Source organism: Oryzias latipes, chromosome 3, assembly GCF_002234675.1.
Source record: "Oryzias latipes chromosome 3, ASM223467v1".
NCBI lineage: Eukaryota > Metazoa > Chordata > Actinopteri > Beloniformes > Adrianichthyidae > Oryzias > Oryzias latipes.
The window spans coordinates 7,284,584-7,301,833 of NC_019861.2; the positions used below are offsets into that span (position 1 = coordinate 7,284,584).

At 39.3% G+C, this 17,250-nt stretch overlaps 1 protein-coding gene across 1 annotated transcript in view; it reads left to right on the forward strand.

The window, feature by feature from the left end:
* Positions 1–17,250, forward strand: part of nell1 (neural EGFL like 1) — a 507,083-nt gene that overhangs the window by 483,692 nt on the left and 6,141 nt on the right. Inside the window, exons 18-19 of the mRNA XM_023952325.1 lie at positions 14,019–14,195; positions 15,854–16,078. Coding sequence (XP_023808093.1) covers positions 14,019–14,195; positions 15,854–16,078 — 402 coding nt within the window. The remainder of the gene's footprint in view (positions 1–14,018; positions 14,196–15,853; positions 16,079–17,250) is intronic.

Consider the following 17,250-nt stretch of genomic DNA (forward strand, 5'->3'; position numbering starts at 1 on the left):
CTGTACTCTAGACCCTAAAATAGATAGATCAACAGGAACAGATCAATCTCACAATAAATGCAGAACGGTTATTCAAGGTTATATTAAAGAGTTGAACTTACTAGACATATGGAGAGAATTAAATCTTAATGATAAGGGCAACTCCTGCTACTCTAGTAAATATAAGACATTTTCCAGGATTGATTATTTCCTAATCTCTTTAGAATTATGTCATAAAATTAACAGGTGTTTTTATGAGTCCATTGTGATCTCAGACCATGCTCCATGTTGTTTAGTATATATGGATAAAAATATTATTAAAGACCCACCCCGGTGGCATTTCCAGCATAAATGGTTACAGGACAAAGAATTTATCAAATATATAGGAAAACATATTGATGAGTATTTCAAATTAAACACGGCGCAGACGTCTGCATGTATAAGATGGGAAGCTTTCAAAGCGGTTCTTAGAGGTCACATCATTAGCTATACAGGTTCAAAATCAAAAAAGTGGAGAGGGGAGAGACAACAGTTGGAACACAAGATTAAAACGCTTCAGGAAAAGGTCAACAAAGAAAATAATTTGCAACTGATAAACGAGTTAGCAACTTTAAGAGCAGAATATAATAAACAATCAGCTGGTCGAGCAGCAGCAAGTCTCTTAAGGCTGAAACAATCCTTCTATGATCAAGGTGACAAGGCAGGCAAACTGCTGGCTTGGCAGATAAAACAATTGGAGTTTAAAACACCAATAACATCTATTATATCAAATGACACAACTCTTGTAAATCCCACTGAAATTAATGAAGCATTTAGAGAATACTATAGTGAGTTATACAATGCAGAAGAGAAAAATACTGAAAACATAAACAATTTCTTAGATCAGTTAACCATTCCACCTATATCTGATGACAAAAGAGAGGCTTTAAATCTGGAAATCAGCAAAGAGGAGATTGGACATGCTATTGATAGTCTCAAATCAGGAAAAAAAGCAGGTCCAGATGGTCTCCCAGTTGATTTGTATAAAGAATTTAAAAATAAACTAATAACACCCATATTTGAAATGCTCCAAGAAGCATTTAGAAATAACAATCTCCCCCCATCAATGAACAGTGCGTTGATAATTCTATTACCTAAACCAGGAAAACCCTCAAATAAATGTGAAAATTTTAGACCAATAAGTTTGTTAAACGCTGACCTTAAAATAATCTGTAAACTCTTGGCAACACGACTACAGAATGTGTTGCCAAGCATTATTGATAGAGACCAAAATGGCTTTATATCTGGAAGGCAAGGATTTCACAACGTGAGAAGGGTTTTAAATATTATTCATTATAACACAAATAAAGCAGAAACAGGTTTATTGGCACTAGATGCTGAAAAGGCCTTTGATAAGGTCCATTGGCCTTTTCTTTTTAAGGTTATGGACAAATTTGGATGTGGAACCAACTTTAAAATGTGGGTCCAGATCATATATAAAAATGCCAAGGCAAAAATCTTGACTAACAGGAACACTTCACAGTCAATAAACATAACAAAAGGCTGCAGGCAGGGGTGTCCATTGTCACCTTTGCTATTCACAATGGCAATCGAACCACTAGCAGTAGCAATACGATCCCACACTGGGCTACATGGAATCACGGTGGGTTCAGTTGAACACAAAATAGCTTTATATGCAGATGATGTGATTGTGTTTCTCTCTCAATTAAGAAAATCAATACCTTCTTTAATGGAAATAATCAGAAAATATGGTGATGTCTCTGGATACAGGGTTAACCAAACAAAATCCTCTATTTTATTACTTAATGAAGAAGAAAGAAAAAATCCAACTTCTGAAATTATCCAATTTAATGTAGTTGACAATTTCAAATATCTGGGAATTAACATCAGACCAAGACTAGAACAGGTAGTAGAATCAAATTATGATCCTTTAATGGAAAAGATAAACAGCTCCATAGAGAAATGGATGACACTACCAATTTCAATAATGGGAAGAATAAATATATTAAAGATGAGTGTACTCCCAAAACTGATTTATCTTTTTCAAAACATACCCCTGCCACCACCTCTAGACTTATTTTCAAAACTAAAGAAACTTTTCGCCAGGTTTATATGGAACAACAAAAAAGCAAGACTCCGTCTGACGTTACTATATCTTCCCTTTGACAGAGGAGGACTAAAAAGTCCAAACATTGAATGGTACCACTGGGCTGCACAGATTAGATCTATAATGTTTCATTTTACAGTCAAAAATACACCTCATTGGGTTGAAATGGAATCCCATGATCTAAAGCTGCCCCTCCCATTATTTCTTAACTCAAACACCTCAAAAAAGCTGCGCAAAGAGACAAAGAACCCAATTCTTAAACACATGATACACATATGGTTCAGAGTCTTAAATTACATGAACCAAACTCAACCATTATCACAATACAGCCCAATTTGGGGGAACAAATTCTTCACCCCAGGTAGAGCGGATGCCACCTTTAAAATATGGGCAGCAAAGGGTCTTTCCGCCATCCGGGACTTATATTCTCCAGATTCTGATATCATGATGTCATTTGAAGAATTAAAAAATAAATATGACTTAAGCAAAAAACATTTTTATAAATTTCTCCAGGTCAGAAACTTTGTTAGGAAAACACAGAAGACCCTCAATAAACCACCAAGCTCAATTTTAGAAAAGTTCATGGTGAGAGACAGTTCCAAAAAAGGTGCCATTTCTGAATTTTATAATCTGTTTTTGTCAAATTCAAATGAAAGTTCACAATACAAAGTAAATGCTTGGAAAGAAGATCTCCAAAAACAAATTACAAATGAGGAATGGGAGGCTGCTTGTGCTGGAGCTCAAAAGGTGTCAATTAACTCGAGACTAAAATTAACACAATACAAATGGTTGATGCGTACATATGTAACACCAGCGGATTTAAATAAATATAACAGAAATATACCAGATGTTTGCTCCAAATGTATGGAAATGAAAGGAACGTTCTTCCACTGTACTTGGGAATGCAAATGTATACAAACTTTTTGGGAAGAGGTGAAAGTCACAATAGAGAAAATTACTTTAAAACAGATCCCACTGGAGCCAAAGCTTTTCTTATTAGGTATATTTCCTAAAATACATCACTACAACAAAGGTGAGAGGGCATTTATAAATCTCAGCTTGATTCATGCTAAAATGTGTATTGCTAAACGCTGGAAAAACACTCACAGTCCAAGCATAAACCAATGGTTCCAACAAATGCTGTCAGGGGTCCCTTTAGAAAGAATTACATATATTTTGAAAGACAAAGTAGAAGAATTTGAAAATATATGGCAACCTTTCATACACTTTGTAAAGAATATGGATCCTCTGGAATAGAATGTTGATTGTTAATTTTGGATGGTACACAGACCTCTGTTTTTTAATTTTTATTTATTATTTTTTTCTTCTCTTAATTTTAAGTGTGTTAAGGTTATATTCTTCATTTTGTCAATATCCAAGGAGAGGCACTCTTGTTCTTGGGGTGGGGAGGCGGGGGGGGGGGGGGGGGGTTAAAAAAGACTGTGAATAAGAGAAAGCATTACCTAAAAACTGTTGATAAAGTTGCAATTTTTGTAATGGCTGACTCAAGTGAAATTTATAATTGTAAATTGTGTTTCTGTATTTTTATGACTTGGAAAATTCAATAAAAAGAATGTGGCAAAAAAAAAAAAAGTATTATTTGACAGTACAGTACAGAAGGCATTTGTTGAAAAAAATGTTTCTAAAGTACTTTTATTTGTGAAACAAATGCTTGAGCCTGTAAAATGGTTTGTTCTTTCTTTTCAATGTATAATAGAGTATTTAATTGTATAATAATTGAAAAAAAAAGGTTTCCACTTCACGGATTTTGCCTATCACGGGTTCTTTTTGGAACGTAACCCCCGCGAAAAACATGGGGTTTACTGTATATGGCAGTTTGGGGATGTGTTTTGGTTTTGGACATCCTGGCATGTGATGGAGGTTATCACTGATCTTATGACTAAGACCGAGTTACTACATAATGCATACATTGTTTTTACTGTTACCAAGCGGCATCCTACTCACTGTGTTCCTATATGCAAATAATCTATGTGGTGCTTCCTCTGAAATTCATGTGCATGTATAAAATCATCAGGTTCACCCACACTGTAAACCCTAATGAGTTGACTGAACTTAAAAATTATTTTGTAACAGATTACACAACAGTTTTTAAGGTATATTATCAAAACTTTTAAGTTAACATTTATATTTTCAGTTGGCTTAAATTTGTATTATTTCATTTTAAAAATATTAAGATTCCTCAACTTATAAAAAAGAGATTATTTACTCAAAGTTTTTAATATTTTCCAACTAAAAAAATGCTTTAACTTACTACATTTTTATAATATTACTCAACTCATAAAATATGTAAAATTTACTCAAATGTCTTATAAATGATCTAATTCATTAAATGTGTAGCATTGAAAATATTTAAAATTCTTCAGCATAAAATGTTTGGACTTGAAATGTATTCTAAACAGAGGTATTGATACTGCCCCACTACAACATTTAAAAAGCTAACATTGATTAAAAAAAAACAACAACAAACATGAAGTCATACAATAGTGATTGCTTAATACACTTTTTTTAATTGCTCTTGTAAAAAAATGCACACATTTCAAGAGGATAAAGAAACAATCAGTGCAATAAAACTGCATTATAAGAGTGCAACACAACATATGAACAAAAAGTGTTGGTTTTGTAGTGTACGGCAGAAAAGGCAAATGATCACAACAAAAACATTACTAGCATAACATTTAAATCAACTAATTGTCCATTCTGGGAGACTCACTCAAACATTCTTCAGCGTCAAAAAAAGTCATTTCAGTGGTTTGTTGTCCTCACGGCACATGACAGCGTTCTGAATAAATGTGAAGGCAAGTTCAAGTTTTTTGGGGAACTGTAGATCCAGAGCATAAATGTACACGAAGAGTAGAAGAAATGAGTCAGGTAGATCAGTGGGACCACTGACGGCAGCATCAGGAGCATCACCAAGACAACTGAGAGGAGAGCCACAGCAGTTTCTGTGAGGTCTGGTCATCTGGAGACTAGAGAACAAAAAACACAGATGAGTTCAGACCCAAAAGTAACATTCCTGCCACCTGTCAATGTAAATCTTTTCATGCTAACATTCTGTTAGCTTTTAATCTACTGGCTGTGATGCTTTAAGGACCAACTACTATTAAAATTGTGTTTTTAAAAAAATCTTTAGCATTTTTCTGAAAATGGAGGACATTTATAAATAATTTAAGACTAAAACTTTGTTTCGAAGTATTTCTTTATACAAATAATGGTGGATCAGGAGCAGAGGAAAATCAGGAGCAGGTAAAAGTCTCCCTGCTCTGCTCCTCCTTACTGCCTCATCTACGTCTTTGTTTTCCTCGTCTGAGTTGCATCTGCCTCCAAAATGTGCAGCTGCATAGCTCCAGTAATGCTGCCATTTATATTGTGCCGCTAATGTTAGCTTGGGACTATTAGGTTAACTTCAACTTGTTTTAAAATTTCTTATGATTGAGATTTTATTGAATGAAAGTTATATGTATATGTATATATATATATATATATATATATATATATATATATATATATATATATATATATATATATATATATATATATATATATAAAAAAAAACTTGCCCCTATCACCCTTTCGTGGGTGGTTTCTCACTCAAGCTCGGGTCCTCTACCAGAGGCCTGGGAGCTTGAGGGTTCTGCGCAGTATCTTAGCTGTTCCTAGCACTGCGCTTTTCTGGATTGAGATGTCTGAGATCTTTCCAGGTATCTGTTGTAGCCACTCCTCCAGCTTGGGGGTTACTGCCCCGAGTGCTCCAATTACCACAGGCACCACTGTCACCTTCACTTTCCAGGCTTTCTCCAGTTCTTCTCTGAGTCCCTGGTATTTCTCCAGTTTCTCATGTTCCTTCTTCCTGATGTTCCCATCGCTTGGCACTGCCACATCCACCACCATATATATGTATATATATATATATATATATATATATATACGTATATATATATATATATATTAAAATGATGGTACTGTAGGAAAAATATAATCTGTTGCTTTGAGATTACTTTCCTTGTTGCATGTTCAATAAAGTCGAGAAGGAGAAACCACGGAACTCGGCCGGATTAAAGATTAACACATTTATTTCCCTAACAATATTTCTAAAAACAGAGTAAAACAAAATATAACAGATATCAGGTTTCCCAAAGTTTCAGAGCTTGCACAGCGCCAAATTACAAACGTCTTAACGTGTCAGCCTGTTGGGAACAGCAAGTTCCTCCGTCCAGCTGTTTTATCATGTCGGTTTCAGCCTCCTCCTTCGTAAAACAGCATGGTGTCCAGACTCCTCCTCTGGACGCTCGGATTGGCTGGCAGGGAGCCTGCCTACCTCCGTCAGTCCATGTTAGGAGTCATCATCCGTCTCCCGCGTCTGAAGTCACCTCCCAGACTGACATGGTCCCGCAACCAAATGGCTCCTTAGGTGGTCCCCCCCATGTGGCCGGATCCTTCTAGCATCCAGTAGACAATACACCTTTGTTCCCCACGCGTGAGCAGATGCCTGTGGCGGTTCCCAGGGATTGAGATGATTGATTTATGATCCAAGTCAGACCTACAACCAAATGGCCTCAGAAGATCAAAGACCGTTTTCTCCTGAAGGGGATGAGTTCGAAGCTCAAGCATCACAACCTCTTTACATATACAATGTTCAGGAAGCCCCTTTGAAATTCAAAGTGTGGGAACCTCACACAGTAAACCTGTAAGAAAACCTTCAATGAAATAAAGATAAGATGAAAGCCTAGGAGAAATGAGGACCACAAAAAATAAATTCCTTCAGTACCCATAACTTTATATTTTGTTGCACAACCTTTTGAGGCAATCACTGCAATTGAAGGGTTTCTGTATTTGTCAATGAGCCTTCTGCACCTGTCAACAGGTATTTTGGCCCACTCCTCATGAGCGAACTGCTCCAGTTGTCTTAGGTTTGACCGGTGTCTTCCCCAAATGGCATGTTTCAGCTCCTTCCATAGATGTTCAATGGGATTCAGATCTGGGCTCATAGAAGGCCACGTCAGAATAGTCCAACGCTTTTCTCTTAGTTTTCTCTTGTTTTTGGCTGTGTGTTTTGGATCGTTGTCCTTTTGGACAGCTCCTCACCTTCCTCTTTGTTGTAGGAATTGGAAAAGAATGGATAGCCTCCACCTTCCCTATTTGAGGTTTGATTTTCCCAAACCCCATGACAAAGCCCAAATACTCCACTTCTTTTTGCACCACAGCACACTTCCTTGGGTTGATTGTCAGTCCAGCTAACTTGAGTCGTTCCAACATCGCTTGAAGATGAGACACATGGTCCTCCCATGAATGACTGTACACCACCACATCATCCAGATATGCTGCAGAAAACTCAGACACATCTCTCAGAATATAGTTCATCAGCCTTTGGAACGTTGCTGGCGCCCCTTGCAGACCAAAGGGCATGACTTTAAATTGGTACATACCAAACGGTGTTCTAAAGGCTGTTAGCTCCTTTGCCTCCGGTGCTAGAGCGACCTGCCAATAACCTCTACTCAGGTCCACTGTCGTGATATACGTCGCTGCACCCACTTTCTCCAGAAGGTCATCCACTCTGGGCATTGGGTAAGGATCAACATTGGACACATAGTTAAGGTATCGGAAGTCTATACAAAATCTCAGTGAGCCGTCCCTCTTTGGCACCAAAACCACAGGGCTACACCACTCGCTGTTTGAAACATCAATGATCCCCAATGACAGCATCAGATCAAGTTCTTCGCGAAGCGTCTTCACCAATCGCTCGGGTATCCGGTAGCTCTGTTGTCGGCTAGCAGCATCTGTCTTCAGCTTGATCTGGTGGTGGACCAAAGATGCAAATCCTGGAGTCTCCTGAAAAAGTTCTGGATCCAACAGTGGTTTTATCCTTTCCTGCTGTTGAGGGGAGAGATGGGACAGATCAACTGCACAAGATTCTCCAGAGCTCGTTGGAAAGAATTTTTCCTGTGGCTCTTCATCTTTTGTCACGGTAGCAAACAGTTGCTGTCGGACAGATTCTTTACGACTGCGAAAGACTTTTAGCAAGTTCACGTGAAAAGTTTGATGTTTCTTTTGGCTGTCTGGCATAAACAGTTCATACGTGTTTTTACCAACTTGTCTGGTGATCTCATATGGGCCATGCCATCTCGTCAGCAACTTATTCTCACTGGTAGGGAGCAATAGCAAAACCTTTTGGCCTGGATTAAGAACTCTGTCTCTGGCTTTTGGTCATACCAGGTCTTTTGACGTACCTGGGCCGCTTTCATGTTCTCCTGCGCAAACTTTGCCATCTCCTCCAGACGTTCCCTCATCTTGATCACGTAGGAGATGACACTGTCACCGTCTTGCCTCGGCTCTTCCCAGAACTCTCTCAATAGATCCAGTGGCCCCCTCACTTGGCGTCCATACAGCAGTTCAAACTGTGAAAATCCTGTTGACTCCTGCGGCACTTCTCGGTAAGCAAACAGTAGATATGGTAGCCACTGGTCCCAGTCAGCCCCTGTGTTGGAGACAAACTTGCGAAGCATGGTTTTAAGAGTCTGGTTGTATCTTTCTACCAACCCGTCCGTTTGGGGATGATAAGGGGTGGTCCTACTTCCTTTAACCCCTAACAACTTATAAACCTGCTGCAATAAGTTAGAAAGGAAATTTGTGCCACAGTCAGTGAGAATTTCTCTGGGTAGTCCTACCCTTGAAAATAGTTGCAAAAGACAGTTAGCAACATACTTTGCCTTAACAGAGCAGAGGGCAAAAGCTTCAGGATAACGGGTGGCATAATCACGAACAACTAATATGTATCGGTTACCTGCTGAGCTTTTCTCTAAAGGGCCAACAACGTCCATCCCTATACTCTCAAAGGGTGTTTCAATAACTGGCATAAGTTGCAACCGTGCTCGAGTTACTCCTTTTTCTGAGGCCAACTGACACACCTCACACGAATTGCAAAATTCTAGGATTTGCACATACATTCCAGGCCAGAGAAAACGGTAACTGATCCTGTTTAATGTCTTTTAAAACCCTATATGACCTGCCCATGGAATAGAGTGGCCCATTTCCATAACAGTTGCCATAAACTCCTGTGGAAGTACTAATGCCTCGACTGGTCCCTTTTTCTGATACAAAATACTCCCCTTCACCACATATTGCACCTCATCCAGGCAGCTAACCTGTCCTTGTGGTAGGCCATCGGTTTCGGTTACTTTATCCCACCAAGCTTTTAGTGTTGGATCTTCTTTTTGTAGCGTACCTATATCTGTGGGGATATTAAACTCCATTCCCTCTATTGGTTTCGGAAGCTCTGACTGTACCCGCATCCACTGACCTTTGAACTTCTCCCGTCGCTTTTCTGATCATGTCTTCCTGGGCTTAAACTGGGCCTCAAGCTCTTCATCAAAAAATGGCATCTCCCTCAGTGCTTCTTTTACACTCTGAGATCTGGTTACTACAAAACAGGAGTTTCATGGCTCCGGTTCTTGACCTGTTTTTATTTCTATCCCAAATGGCTCACTTAGTGTCACACTCGCACCCTCATTGTTACTGGTTCCAGCAGTCAGGTTAGTGTCAGTGTGATGGATAAGATCACACAGAGTAGGAAGATCTTTTACCAGTATAACTGGATATGGTAGTGATGGTACCACACCTACTGAAAACACAAAAGTCTGACCACCTACGGTCAGGTACACCTCTGCAGTAGGATAATCATGCTCATCTCCATGTATGCAACTTATTGTAGTTGTTTGCTGGCTTAGCTTTTCAGGAAGTTTTCAGTCACTAGTCTCAGCTTGGCAGAGACTAGTGACTGAAAACTTCCTGAGTCGAGTAAGGCTTCACACTGCTGTCCATTTACTAATACTGGAACCATACAACTATTCCTCTCAACCGCCATTTTGTTTTCGGGTCTTGGGACTAGACAGAGAGAAGGTTTGGATTTCAATGCTGGACAAAAGTACTGAGTGTGACCCAACCCATTACAATTGTAACACCTCACTTCTTTTTTAATAGGCTTGATGGGCACTGTTCTAGTATGGCTAGTGTTCTGGGGTCCAGACTGTCTGGCACTGAAAGTCTTTTCACCCTGCCACTGACCAACCCCTTGATCACCCCCAGTGGACTTACTTGGTTGGGCATAGCAGGTCCCCCGGCCAAAGGGATGATGCTGAGTCCCTTTTCTGGCTGATGTGAAGACTTCTGCCAGGCGAGCTGCTTCCTCTGCTGTTTTCGGGTCATGCTCACGGATCCAGACCTCCAGCTCGGGATGTACCATCCTCCAAATTTGTTCAAGAATTATCTGCTTGGATTTTTCCTTGACCAACAATTTTTCCGGTTTGATCCATCTCAGGAACAGATCTTTCAAGCGCACGTAGAGTTCTCTTGGTGTTTCTCCTTCCTCGATCATTAAAGATCGGAATCGACGGCGATAAGTGTCTGCTGTAATTTCATATTTGGCTAAAATGGAGTCCTTCACTTTTTCATAGTCAACTGAGTCAGTAATGTCCATGAGCACATAAGCAGTCCGCGCTTTTCCAGTGAGCAGTGGAACTAGTCGAATAGCCCAGTCCTCTTTTGGCCAACGACACACCTGTGCCATTCTTAATGATCAACCCTTATTCAAACCTATAAAATGTGACATATATTTCTGTTTTAAATGTTACTTTTTAAAATGTTGTGTGCCCACGTACCATACCTATAACTTTAATAAAGTAACGAAGGAGATCTTTGTTACAGTTCCTTACCACCCAAACAGAACACTTCGCTCACAAAATACACAACTGCCTGTGGTTCTTAAAATTTGTAAAAGCACAGTTGAAGGTGGAGCCTTTAGCCACCAAGTTCCTGTGTTATGGAATAATCTCCCAGCTCATGTAAGAGAGGCCAGGTTCCTACATTCTAAGTTAGGCTTAGACATTCCTTTTGGGACAGGCTTATTGCCAGACTAGCTAGTAATCAAATAATATTTAACTTACTGTTAATATGTTTAAATTAAACTTAACAACAACAATTAGTTGTTAGTAGGCTGCTAGAAGTTTGAAGCTGGGGAAAGTATGGTGCACTGGGGTTCTGTGCTCTCTTCTCATCTACTTCTACTCTCCTTCTCTCCTCTATTCTTGATCAATATTTATCATTTAGTTCTCCATGCCTCTGTTTGGTGCAGTGTGATTCATGTACTGTCCCTCTTTCCCACTGCCCTTCTGGAAGTAAAGGCGAAGCATCTCCGATTATTAAAGATAAACCAAGTCCAGTTGACTGGTTTTATACCTACTACTACAATGTTGTTTGCAAAACATTTATTGCGTTCGAAGGTCTTACTACCTTAAAGGTGAATTTGGCGCTTTATAAATTGACTGTATTCAATTTAATAAGTACTTAGTTTTGTTGTCTGTTCTTTAACAACAAATTTACAATAAATCTGGACACACTAATGGCATAAAATTACTAAGATAACAGCAAAATAGCAATAATGTTCTGTTGAAGAAACAAGTGTGGCATTGGAATTCAAGTCATGTCTAACTGCTGGAATTAAAATGAAGAGCTTGCTCTTGTAACCCTTGCGCTATCCTAGGCACTTTAACATTGGGAGTTGGGTCATCTAGACCCACTAGACAGTGCGCTGAACCTTTTTTCTTTAATGATTTGTGAATCTCACTGGTGTCCATGGATTACACGAAATCTTTCCACCTTTATCCACCTTTGTCATGGTAGGGAGAACACGCCAATGTAAGGGGGGGGGGGGAGGTCATCTAAGATAGCACAAGGGTTAAATGCATCCTGCCAATACATTACAATTGGCTATAGTTTTAAAGTCGAGGGCCATAACTGTAAAGACTAAGTTCATCCTCAGCAACACCACTGAGCTGAGCTCTCTGTGCAGCTCAACAGTATGCATCGATAAAACATTGGCTTTGTTTGACCTTTTAACAGTACGCTGAGTGATTTTTGCTGCCATCATACTTTTCCCGACATCCATTTTATAGAAAGTAATTGCATCTCTGTAGCCAATTGGTTCCATGACCGACAGCGCTGACTCTGTTCAGTAAAAAGCTCCATAATGTTTTCTCCAGGTAGATATATTAATAAAACAACATCGACTTGGAAAGAATTTAAATCGTAGCATTTGTATTCATGACATGCTGCCAAACGTGTAATATTATACTTCCTCATTAGATATATATGCTGTTTGAAAATAGAAATTTAAAGAAATGCAATAAAAGCTGTCAAGTGAGCGACCTTGGGAGCATTTCGGTAAGACAACTCAGGCAGGCTTTACTTAGGCCACTCCCCTAGGGCGGGTCAGTTAATCAACTCACTTGTGCAGCATCCTATTTAAGTCCAGGTGTGTAAGTTGTTCATCCTTCTTTACTGCAGCACTGCGTTCTTTGCCCCACCCTCCTCCCCGGCTTCCACCTGTGAGCTCCGTTAGGGGTAGTTATTACCCAAAAGTTTATGGAAATTTCTCTCTCTTGGAATTGCACGGAGTTTTATGCCAAACCAAAGGAAAGTGAAATGCAAAGTTAAAGGAAAGTGAAATGCAAAGTTAAAGGAAAGTGAAATGCAAAGTTAAAGGAAAGTGAAATGCAAAGTTAAAGGAAGTGAAATGCAAAGTTAAAGGAAAGTGAAATGCTTACTTGGAGGAATGCGAAATGCTTACTTGGAGGAATGCGAAATGCTTACTCAGAGGAAAGTGAATGCTAACTAAGGAAAGTGAATGTCAAAGAATGTGAAAGCAACAAGTATGTGGAAGCAAACTAAAGATGTGAAAATAAATATTATTACTACTGCATGAGTTGTCTGACTGAAATAAATGCTGGGTACTTCACTGAAATGATCATTGAACAGAATAGACGGAGGCTGTATAACCTCTGCCAAGGCCAAATAAAACATTCATATTTAATACCACAATGTAATGTAATTGAGTTTGATTCATGCCCTACACAGAAATTCCATGTGCAACATGTGTTTTTCTTTCTTTTTCTTTTTTTGCGAGTCCAGTGGAAAAGAAACAAACATTTTTGACCACAAACACTTCTAACCTTTTCCAAAAGTTGCATTCTGACCAATTCTGGAAATGTGCAGGTTTTTTTAAGAAAAATCTTTAAATACTTTCACCAGTTTTCAAATAAATCAAAATACGCACATCTTGCATCTGCTACTGCTTTATAATAAAACATTTTGTAGCCTTTTATTTTTTTCAGTTTACTTCTTTAGTTGTCTTATGAAAAGAAGGGGTTACTTTTAAAACAGTTTTTATGCAAAGTATTGCTCATAGGCTTTTATTCTAGTCAGGGATTTCATAGATTTCTATTATAGCATTATAAATGACATTAAAGAGGTCTACATATTCTTGGAAAATATGAAATGATCACATTGTGTTTACATCCAGAATGAAATTCTGTATGTTGAATTAGATAATAAAATATAGAGGGAATACTGAATAACATTGTTATTTTAAAAAAAAATTAAAATAAATCCACCTCCTGTTCTAAAAATGCTGACACATGAATTCAGTTTTCTCAGTAAACCTTTGTTATTTCAGCTAATAAAGAACTAGATGCTGAATGACTTAAAACCGATTTGAAAAATGTTGTGGGGTTATTTTAATGTCTTATTTAATGACTGATGTTTCTGTTGTAAATATAATCTAAATATTTGAACGGTATTAGATCGGTACATACATTAGCCATTAATTCTCTGCTTCGCTCCAATCTTACTGTATGTGTGTTGTAGCAAGGATATTTGGAAAACGCTAAGGACCAAATTATTAAATGCTGTCAATGTATTTTTTTATTTTTTATATATATATATGTAACACTTTCTCCTACTTCTTTATTTTTGTGTTAATTACCTTTTTCTACAGTAGCTCTGCATCCCTGGAACTTCATTCTGTATACTGTGTGCTTTTTATGCGAGAATGTAAAGTCATAATTTGATTTATGTTCTGTAGGACGGACAAACATACTGCAGAAGGAGACCTTGTAACTGTGAAGACCCAGACGAGGATCTGTTATGTTGTCCGAGCTGTGACAACAAGCCAGTTAATCAGTGTTTGGACCAGAGCGGACGAGCGCTCTACCGCAGCGGAGCGTCTTGGATGTATGGTTGCCAGCAGTGTCGCTGCATGGTCTGTACACAAGCATACAACTGACACAAATTCAAACAGGGTGTGTGCTGTCTTAAAAAATATGTGAAGTTTTTGTAAAGAAGTTCTCTACTCAAAATAAGTTAAAGATATAGTGAAAAACTCAATGGATGTTGTAAACACTTCACAGATTTTCATGTCAGGGAGGTAACTGTATTACGATGACAGATACACCTCATTTAGTGTTTACCACATAATGCTCTCACTGTGTTCTGTGTGTCTGAATTATTTTGGCCAAAACCCCCCAAAAAAATAAATGAAGAAAAGAAAATGTTTTTAATGTGGCATCAATTCTGTGGGGATAAAAAGCTGATTAAGCCAGTAAGTCATTCCAAGTACATAATTCAAACAGCCATGAACACACAATGTCACTTAACAGAAGAGCAGCACCACCTGGCCATGGAGCGCCTTCAGGTTTTTTCTAGGCAGTCAGTTGTTGCAGGTGAACTTGGTGAGTTGCAAAGTGTCATCGACAGACTTTCATCAAGACACAGAACTACTAGCAGAGTTTGTGACAGACCCAGGGGTAGAGCTTCGCCAGAGACAGATCACCACAATGACCAGTAACTAAGGACCTCTGCACTCAGACATGGTCCATCAAACGACACACAGCTGCAGGTTTGTTTATCAGATGTGAGGGGTACTACAGTTTTCAGAAAAAACATTCAACTCCACTGCTTTGACTTCAGTGATAGACGATCGTTGCAGGTGACTCCACTGTCACCAAGACACTGCCACAAACGTTTGAAGTACAAGACCATGTGACCTTGACAATGCAGCAGTGGTCTACCATCCTCTTCACTGATGAGTGTCGGGTCACCTCGCACATCAGTGATGGTCAATCAGCATAGATGGTAAAAGCGAAGTGAGCAATACACTGAGGTCAACATGGTCCGCAGGGTTGGCTTTGGGGGAGGAGGTGCAAAAGTCAGGGCAGGGATCACTTGCCAGTGCACGCCTGACTTGGTGATAGTAGATTTTCCAGCCACTGTTCGTTCTTACCTCAGAGACATCATAGAACCCATTATCCCCCAGTTCCGACAGCAAGCCCTCAACCTTCAATTCATGGATGATAATGCTAAACCATATGGTGCCAGAATTGTCACAGCTGGACTTCAGGAAGTGGAAGTGCTTCATATGGTTTGGGCAGCAATGACCTCTGACCAGAACCTCATAGAACATGTCTGGGCAAAAACAGAGACTGGATGATCAGACCCCACCCCTAAGTGACCTGTAGAACTGCATACAGCAATTGTGGAAGAGTGGAACGCCTCAGAACAACATCATGAGGCCAGTGAGGAGCAGGAGACGACGTTGTCATATTGATAAATGGTGGAAATAGCCATCATTGACATGGGCAATGTTTATTTGGGTCTATCTTTATTACTGTCTTAATTATTTGGGTAAGGGTGTACTGTGAGTAGTGTAGATGACACAGGCAGAATCTTGATGTTGCAAAGAGACACGTTTTCTCCCATGGTGTCCGTGGCATGCTGCTTAGATTGTGTTTGAGAAACCTAATAACTATTATCTTTGCCTTTATGAAAAGGCAAACCCATCACCCTGTGAGCGTTACCTAATCCGACACAGCACACATGGCAATATCTTTCATCTTCTTTTTGTGGACTGCACCACTGCAGGTTGGGGAGGTGGAATGCTGGCCTTTGGTATGTCCCGTGTTGATGTGCGAACACACAACAATGGCGGAAGGCGAGTGTTGCCCACGCTGCATCAGAGACCCCTGCCTGGCTGAAAACCTGTCCTATGATATCCAGGAGACGTGCAAGGATCCCACAGGCGCCACCCGCCTCAGCGGGGACACATGGGCCATGCCCCAGTCACCCTGCACCACCTGCAGGTGTAAGGTATGTATGGAAATAAAATAAAAAAAAAAACAGACAACAGTTAGTTTTACAACACAACTTCACTAAAAACTGTTTTTTTTTCAAAGTTGAACTCCTTTAACCCTTGTGCTATCTTAGATGACCCCACCCTTCCATTGACGTGTTATCCCTACCATGACAAAGGTGGATAAAGGTGGAAAAATTTCATGTAATCCATGGACACCAGTGAAGATCACAAATCATTGAAAAAAAAAGGTTCAGCGCATTGTCTAGTGACCCATTTCCCAATGTTAAAGTGCCTAGGATAGCACAAGGGTAAACTGAGTCATATTCATTTCTCACTTTCTGCCCCTTGGGCAAATCAGTGCAACAAATAAGTCGCATGCACTGAGAACTGGATGTCTCAGTGCAGGTCTCAGATTACAGGAGAAATCTGTTTAGTCATTGACATACACAGCCATAACTCAGTTTACACACACACAATTTCATAGGGACACGATCACAACTTTCATCCAGCTGCTCCTCCACTGAAAATGAGTTGAGTGTCAGCAGTGCTTCTAATTCAAATGATGTTGGGAAACTTGCTTATTTTGTTTATATGCCAGAAAAACAGATTTCTTTGGCAAAAGTTGGCCAAACCAGAATTCCTCCAAACCCTAAAGTGGTTGTAACAGTGTTCTTATAAACAGTTTATTGAGTGTTTTGCAGCCCCCCAATCTAAAGTGTGACCAAACAGGGGTTGATCTTTACAAGCCATTTATAAATTGCTTGTGGACAGTTACTGCCCCTTGGAAAGGGCAGATTCTGAGTGCAAACATTTTGAAGTTTATTAAAATTTGTTTAGTTTGAAATGTTATAAGGCATTAAGGCACAATCTGTAAAGGACAATACATGTGTCTCTTCTTTTACATTGTTGTGATGTGTTGAAGAGTTATGTTTGTGGCTTTAGTTAGTGTTATAAAGGTCATTAATAAGGTTCATATTCTGTACCTTGTGGTTCTTTGTGGCAAAACACAGCCCACAGTTTAGGAGGCTGCAAAACACTGAAACTGTCAATGAAGGTTCTCGTTCATCCAGGTGGTGTAGTCTGGAGGTTGAGTCATATCAGCTGGACTTGTAAATCCACCTTGACATGGGAACTGTTAATATATTTATTAATCCCATACAAGCAATTTATATATATTTTTTAATAG